This window comes from Nomascus leucogenys, unplaced genomic scaffold (assembly GCF_006542625.1).
Source record: "Nomascus leucogenys isolate Asia unplaced genomic scaffold, Asia_NLE_v1 Super-Scaffold_361, whole genome shotgun sequence".
Classification (NCBI taxonomy): domain Eukaryota; kingdom Metazoa; phylum Chordata; class Mammalia; order Primates; family Hylobatidae; genus Nomascus; species Nomascus leucogenys.
In genome coordinates, this window is record NW_022095772.1 from 1,439,779 (window position 1) to 1,448,010 (window position 8,232).

At 46.4% G+C, this 8,232-nt stretch overlaps 1 protein-coding gene across 1 annotated transcript; it reads right to left on the reverse strand.

The window, feature by feature from the left end:
• Positions 1–259: 259 nt before the first annotated feature.
• PNP (purine nucleoside phosphorylase) lies at positions 260–8,001 on the reverse strand. Its single transcript, XM_030808342.1, has 6 exons — positions 7,793–8,001; positions 4,875–5,044; positions 2,788–2,891; positions 2,415–2,590; positions 2,113–2,303; positions 260–967 (listed from the first exon to the last, which is right to left on the reverse strand). Exons 1-6 carry the CDS (start codon positions 7,801–7,803, stop codon positions 750–752), a joined length of 870 nt encoding a protein of 289 aa, XP_030664202.1. The 5' UTR covers positions 7,804–8,001; the 3' UTR covers positions 260–749.
• Between the last annotated feature and the right edge of the window lie 231 nt (positions 8,002–8,232).

Consider the following 8,232-nt stretch of genomic DNA (forward strand, 5'->3'; position numbering starts at 1 on the left):
AAGGGAGAGAGGGAGGACCAGCCTGACAGAAGTGGCCATCAAGTGCCAGAAGTTAACTTTTTCTTACCATCTTATAATCTCTTTCCCATTTTTCATCATTTTGCCCTTCTTCATCCTTTGCTGCACTCACATAATATCTCATCTCAATTCCTAACTACTTGTCTGAGAAGCAGATAGTCACACAAGACATGTGATCTCACATCCTTTCATGTCAATCTCGGTCTGTGCCCCAGCCTCATACCACGTTACACAAAAAAAATGAAATTATTTCATCTTTCTCTTTATTCTGACATTATGACATTAAATAAAGTCCAAGAGGTATTGGGTTAGTCCTTGTTTGGTCTCTGGTGATTTAGATAAGACAGAACTCAGCCCCCAGGAATGTATTATCTCAAAAAGCTAGTAGCAGCTACTGTGCAAAGTTCTAAGGCCCAAGTCAAATCCTGGGCATCTCCACAGATGTGTGGTAGGCCATGGGCTCCAGCTCTTGTGTAAGAAAGAACAGGAATGAGAACAGCTTTATTTTGTAGCGCCAAGGTCTCACTATGCTCACACCTGTAATCCCAGCTTTGAGAAGAGGATCTGGCACCAGAAGGGTCTGGTAGAAGAAAGTGGGAAAGGTGAAGGACAGGAATCTTTTCATTTCTGCTACAACCTAAGGACAGAGGCACATGACTCCAGCAAGGGGCCAAAGAAGGTAGCAGCTACTTGGATTTTGCGTGGGAGATGCCAGACCACTCCAAGGCAGGTCAACTGGCTTTGTCAGGGAGTGGAATGCCGGCCATAAGAATGGAGACAAACTGTTCCAATTTCTGTGCAGCTTGTTTGCCAGCTGCTAATACTTCTTCATGGTTGGCCTTCTCCAGGCTTTCATAATCCATGATGACCTTGTTAGTGATGAGTGAGAAGCCAAAGACTCGAAGTCCACAGTGCCGTGCGACGATAACTTCTGGTACTGTACTCATGCCTGATAGTGAGAAAGATGGAAACCAACTGTCAGGATCCTCAAATAACTCTTTTCCTTGCCCTTTAGCCTCACTTTCAACAAGAATTAAAAATCTCAAAAAACATCCAAAGATGGCCAGATGCAGTGGTTCACACCTGTAATCCCAGTACATTGGGAGGCCAAGGCAGGAGGATGTCTTGAGCCCAGGAGTTTGAGACCAGCCTTGGCAACATAGTGAGGCCTTGGCTCAAAAAATAAATAAAATTAGCTAGGTGTGGTAGTGTATGCCTGTGGTCCCCGTTACTCAGGAGGCTGAGGCGGGAGGATTGTTTGAGCCCAGGCAGTCAGAACTGCAGTGAGCTAGAGATGGTGCCACTGCACTCCAACCTTGGCAACAGAGCAAGGCCCCATCTAAAACAAATCCAAGGAAGCAGCTAAATTATTGTTGAGGTATGTTCTTCTGTATTGCCTAAAATAAATACACATTTCTTAAAATTACCAATACAATGCTTCATTTCTATATATGTGGCAATTTTGAAGTCAATCCTAATGATAGACATCCATCTTCCAGCTAGAGGTACAGAAGGTGGCTATAGTGAATTTTTTAGAATTCTTAGAAACAGTCATCAAATTGGCTAGGCACAGTGGGTCACGCCTGTAATGCCAGCACTTTAGGAGGCCAAGATGGGCGGATCACCTGAGGTCGCGAGTTCAAGGACCAGCCTGGCCAACATGGTGAAACCTTGTCTCTACTAAAAATACAAAAATTAACTGGACGTGGTGGCACACATCTGTAATCCCAGCTACTCGGGAGGCTGAGGCATGAGAATTGCTTGAACCTGGGAGGCGGAGGTTGTAGTGAGCCGAGATCATGCCACTGCACTCCAGCCTGGGCGACAGAGCGGGACACTGTCTCAAAAAACAGTCATCAAATCATGCACAGATCACTCATTAGCACTGCAGCTGTTAATCCCTTGGTGCTTCGTAGGGAGATTTGATGCTACACCAAATCTCACCAGTTTGTATTTCAATAAGTCAGTTTAATTCACCCTTCTCTGAAATCAGATCCTCTCAGTCCAATGAGGACTGTTATTTCCTACTCCTTCCCCTTCCCATTTTGCTAAATCCCTCCCTCTTCAAGCCTCCAGCCAAATTCCCCTTCTCACCAACAGCGTCTGCTCCCAGCTTCTGCAGCACACGACATTCTGCCACAGTCTCAAAGCTGGGGCCTGCCACCATCACATAGGTGCCTTCCTGTAGCTCACGTTGCTCTCCCATTTGTTTCCAGGTACTGAGAGCCCTCTGCCTCATAGTCCGGTCGTAGGCATCAGACATGGCAGGGAAACGAACTCCAAACCTAGGACACAGGTTGAATTATCTCACATAAATGGAATTTTAAAAATTCTCCCACAGCACCTAGAAGTCTTTAAATCCTACCCATCTAAAAAAAACGGAGTAACATACATACCTTTCATCATTGGGCCCTCTGAGAGGGTTCTGACCACTGAAACCAGGTAGGTTGATATGGTCACGGATCAGCATGATATCTCCAACCTCAAACTTGGGGTTCAGCCCTCCTGCTGCATTGGTGACCACCAGGGTGTCCACACCCAGAAGGTGGAAAACCCTCACTGGGAATGTCACCTTCGAAGCAAAAGATTAGAAAAAATTTTACAAAATTTCGTAAAGTCAGCTACACCGAAATGCATTACATACATCGTGAAAGAAAAGGAAGGAGAGGACCAAAAATCCACCTAGCCCAGATAGCTAGGTAGCGAAAGAGGCTAGACAGTTCTCTCCTGCCTCTTCCAGATCCAACCAGGCCCATCCCCCTGACTTACCTTCCAGAGTGAGTACCCTTCATACATATGGAACCTGCCCTGCATGATCACACAGGCTCTGCCATTCAGGAACCCAAACACCAGTCGGCCAGCATGACCTGGCACTGTATACAAAAAAGAAACAGAAATGAATGGGATTATATTTTCATGCAACACATATCCATTGAGCACCTACTGTGAGTTACTCGCTCTGCTCAAAATGTTAGGATGTAATTAAGTAAAAGACTCATTATTATCTCTGCTTTCAGAAAGTTTAAGTCTGGAGGGAGAGCCAGGCATTACTCATAATCATACAAATATAACCTGAGATTAGAGATATGGGGTAAGGATGTTCAGCATGAACACACAAAGAAGGAAGGGCTTTTTAAAGAAATTTCAAGAAAATACAAGCCATACTGCCAGAGGGTAAAAAGTGGGCAAAAAAAAGTAGATACTCAGAAATGGAAGATTAAATACCACATGTTCTCACTTATAAGTGGGAACCAAATGTGTACATATGGACCTACAGAATGAAATAATAGACACTGGGGACTTGGAAAGGTGAGAAAGTGGGATGGGGATGAGGGATGGGAAATTACCTAATGAGTACAATGTTCACTGCTCAGGTGATGGTTACACTAAAGCACAGACTTCACCACCATGCAGTATATCCATATAACAAAACTGCATTGTACCCCTGTAAATCTATAAAAATTAAAATTAAAAATAGGCCAGGTGCGGTGCCTCACGCCTGTAGTCCCAGCACTTCGGGAGCCCAAGACAGGCGGATCAAGAGGTCAGGAGTTCAAGACCACCCTGGCCAACGTGGTGAAACCTCATCTCTACTAAAAATACAAAAATTAGCCAGGTGTGGTGGCGCATGCCTGTAATCCCAGCTACTCGGGAGGCTGAGGTGGGAGAATCACTTGAACTTGGGAGGTGGAGGTTGCAGTGAGCCGAGATCACAACAGTGCACTCGAGCCTGGGTGACACAGCGAGACTCCGTTTCAAAATAAAGTGAGTACAGTGAATGCAGTAATTATAGACCTCTTCAAATTTTTCAAAGTTCTCAAAACATGTATTCTTATATATTGCCCTAACTTAATTACCTGCCTCCTCAGTCCAGCACGCAAGCTCACAGTATACTTACTCTGGCTTCTTAAAGAAGAGGCTACTGAACAAGGGGGAAAGAATTTGAACGCATGCAAGTCTCTTTCCTTATGGCGCACAGAACAGTCCTATGGGAACACATGCCCATGTAGGGGTGCATGGGAGTGCAAAGATAACTCCCCACAGACATAACAGCCATTATTACCATTTCTCTTATCTGGCAGTCTCTTCTAGTAGACGGCCAACCTATCCCTTAGGGAATGGGAGAGGGACCAGAACCAAGAGGAAGAGCTGAGAAATTCTCAAAGATAGAGGAGCTTATGCAAACAAAACAAAACAAAACAAAACAAAAACAGTAATAAAGTTGATACAGGAGTATAGAAGTGGAGTATAAAAAAAAAACATGTTGATAAGCTTAAAAAAATTAACCCACTTATCATTTAATGCAGTGCCCTTCTCACCGGGGGTAGGAGTGGCCAATGGAGCCAGCGTCACTACTATCTCCCTTAGAGAAGTATGCCCTTCACACACCCTCTCTTAATATTTCCCTCACTTTCTTGTGTCAAAGAGTTTAAAAAAAATAGCTATTAAAGGTCTTTTCCTGCTGACAGGTCTTAAAAAGAAATTCTTAACTCTCCAGGGAAAAGCAGATAGAAATCTTAAAAATTAATAAATAAACCAACAGAAGCTAGTTATTTGAGAAATTAAGTAAACCAAATAAACGATCCTTGCCCTTTACTTGGCCCCTGTCACCTGGCCCTCTTCTGAGTCTTAGCCTCAGTCCACTGACACACACATGCCCTGTCTGTTATGGGATGGTCTGCTAGAGGAATCTCCTAAAGTCATTCTGACTCATGGTGGGCTTTTCTCCTCTCTTACAACATTTGTCTTCAGTGAAATGCTAGGTCAAGGAGTAGAAACATTGGCATCCTTGGCTGTGTTCCACAGAATCCCAACAACATCCCTCAGTCCCATTCCCCACTTTCGCTTGCCAGTACCTGTACTTCGGGGAAAGTTGGGGATTTCACTGTAGTCAAAGATCTGGGCCTGAGTTAATTTATCAGTCAGACTTCCTAATCCAGAACCACAGATTATTGCAACTTGAGGCCGGTGCTTAGTGTGAGACAGAAGCCATTCTGCAGTGTTCTTATAATCTTCATATGTGTATCTAGGGGAGAAAAAATATCAAGGTGAATTCTGCTCCCATTCCAAGGGCATCAGAGACAAATGACTTTTGGTGCAAAAAGGCTGGCAGGTATACTGAGGCAGCAGGGACAGAGAAGCTGGCACAGAGGGAGAGGCCATACTATGCTCACCCATCTACTCAGCCACCCTTCTTTCTGAATCAAGCCCACTACAAGTCTGATATGAAACTCCCTCCATTCTAGAGCCTGGCAAAAGTTAATAAAGCCTGTTTCTACTAACAGACCCAACTCCAGTGTTGGATCTACTGAACACTGGCAAGTTGTATACTTATCCTCATGACAAAGGTTTAGAGAGGAAGGGACCAGAGTCTACAGGGAAGTGCAATGAAATAATCAAATTAGGGAGGGTAAAAGGGCTTGGCCAGGAGGGAGCCGAAGAAGAGTACTCAGAATGGGATTAAGCCCTTCCTGAGGGTGGTGACCACCTAGTAAAATCCCCCTTATTACCTTACCTATTCCCCAAAGACATTCAAAATGTAATTGAGACCAACTACTATGAAGGCAGAGATAAAATCAAATTTCATTTTGAATCCTCATCCCTCCAGTTCCTTCCTCAGCCAAAGACTTAAGGGCTACATTTTGTTGTTGTTGTTTTAACGAATAAAACACAATGGGAACACCCCTGATAGAGGTCTACGTGCCATTCTTAGCTCCCTGGATCACAAGGGAGTTAATTCCAGACAAAAAACTAGATAAACTGCTGTACAAAAAAGCAGACCTAGTCCACAGTACTGGTTGTCAAAGGTTAAACCAGGACTGACTACACAAATTCTCAGCAGAAGCTTGTTAGAAAAACAGATTCTGGCACTCCAGCCTGGTGACAGAGTGAGACCCTATATAAAAAACAAAAAAACCCCACAAAAAACAGATTCTAAAGCCCATGTAATTTTGATTTTAAAACCAGGTTTAGGGGCTGGGCGCGTTGGCTCATGCCTGTAATCCCAGCACTTTGGGAGGCCGAGGTGGGCGGATCCTGGCTAACATGATGAAACCCCGTCTCTACTAAAAATACCAAAAAAAAAAAAAAAAAAAAAAAAAATTAGCCGGGGGTGATGGTGGGCACCTGTAGTCCCAGCTACACAGGAGAATGAGGCAGGAGAATGGCGTGAACCCTGGAGGCAGAGGTTGCAGTGAGCCAAGATCGCTCCACTGCACTCCAGCCTGGGCGACACAGCGAGACTCCGACTCAAAAATAAATAAATAAAAATAAAATAAAATAAAACCAGGTTTAGGAATTGCTGGTCTGGAGGGAAGCAGAATTCGACCTAGATTCTAGTCCCAATATTGTCTTTTTAGGCATGTAATTTGTGCTTTAAATTATTTTCTCAGGTATAAACAAGTGATGTAAATTGGCCCCATCTACCTTATAGGCTCAATCTGAAAATGAATTGAATACTTGCTAACAACCTCCAAAGACCTATGGCTCTGTTACACAAAGTATTTGAACCTTTCTCCTGCTTTCCAACTGCCTGTGGTCTTCTTCCTGTCCTTCCCCCTCCCTGCCTCCTCCCAGTCTCCTTCCTCTCCACCGAGCATCTTTGCTCCTTCAGAAACCTAAGGGCACTTACCCAGAACCCCTACACTAGCAAGAATCAACCCGTGTTACTTTTCTCCCATTTCCAAGTCCAGTTCTCTCACATCCATCTGGGAAGACCAAAGGTTGCCTTCAGAGGTGGCAATGATGTGTGACAGAGCTGAACATAACTAATAACTAACCAAGCTTCCACAGGAAATTTTTTGCTTCCAAAGCAGAGCCTGGGAAACCAGACATGATTGCACAATACACCAGGCTACCCTCAGGGAAGGAGTTGGATCAGGTAGGTTGGGGGCTGGTCAACAGAGCCACAGGATAACGGAGAGAAGCAATTAAGTTGGTAAAATGTTAATCAAATGGCATCCCCAAAAGGTGCATAGGAAATGAATGTGTGAAGCTGCCGCCACATGGTATGTCTAGCTACATCTCATAGCACTTCCTCATTGGCTATCAGTCCCCGCAAGAACACCCTGGCTCCCTGGGCATCCAAAAGCAACTGTGATGCCTAATGCAGGTCACTTGAACTGGGATATCCAGGACCCAAGCAGAGAGAAGAGTTTTCAAAGGTGTGGGGTGGGGGAAGTGAGCAGAGGACTGTTGCTCAGTTCCGTGATTGATTTCCTTCTCCACTTAGGAGTCAGTTCCCACCGAGTTAATCACACTTCCAGTCTGGAAGGAAGGGAGGAGTGCAACTGGCAAAGGAGGTGAGCAATCTTGCCTCTAAAGGAGGAACTCCGAATTTGAGCACCGAAAGTACCTCGCAGCTTTACCCAGACCCTAGCATGGGAATTTATGAAGAGCGCAGGGGGTGAGGAGACCTCCTCCTGGTATGGCGTGAGGGATATATATATATACTCACTCTCCACTTGTTCCTCTAACACACACACGGAGACACACAACGGCTGCTTTTACGGAGTAGCTTAGACCGCACCAACCTGTCCCCTTCCTGCTCCGGTGGCGCCACCCCAGCTCGTTTCCCGCGTGCGTCCCTGCCCGCGCTGGCTGCCGCATGACTCTGCCGCCTTGCCCCCGACACTAGGCTCCGTGCCAGGCCTCTCTGCATCCCCTGGGCGCTCGCTCCCTCCCCCGGCTCCCTCTGGGCCCAGTGTGCCAGGTTCCCAGGTCTCACAGCACCTGCCCCTCCCCAAGGGTCCTGCGGGCCTGGTGCCCTCCTCACCCGTTCTCCATGGTCTCGCAGACGCCCTCTCGATGAGCCTGCTCCAGTGTGCTCCGATCCGCTCCGATCCGCTCCGATCCGCTCCGCTATGCTGAACTGAGCAAGGTTGCCGGGTCTGGTCCGCACAGTTCGCTCACTGCTCTAGGCTCTGGCTTATATCCCCAGCCCTGGAGTCCCCAGCCAATGGCAAGCGAGCACGCGGGCCGGCCCTGTCTCCATGGTGACACACCCTAATTCAATCGGCTGAACCTGGGCTGTAAACTTAATCAGAGTTCTTCCCAGCCCTAAACCTTCTCCCCCGCGGCGGGCGCGGGGAGCCGAAGCGCACCCAGCATTTCATCTCCGTACCCATTCCAGTCCGCAGGGCAGGAGTTCCCAGCAAGAAGGCCTATGCGGAAATAGGGCTAGAAGTAGGGAGGAGAGCCCCCAGCCCTCTCCTT

Coding starts and splice junctions, on each gene's coding strand:
- PNP (XM_030808342.1), bottom strand. Junction 2,892..4,874: donor CAACTTTCCCCGAAGTACAG/GTACTGGCAAGC, acceptor TTTTGTATACAG/TGCCAGGTCATGCTGGCCGA. Junction 968..2,112: donor GCTGGGAGCAGACGCTGTTG/GTGAGAAGGGGA, acceptor TCTCACTATCAG/GCATGAGTACAGTACCAGAA.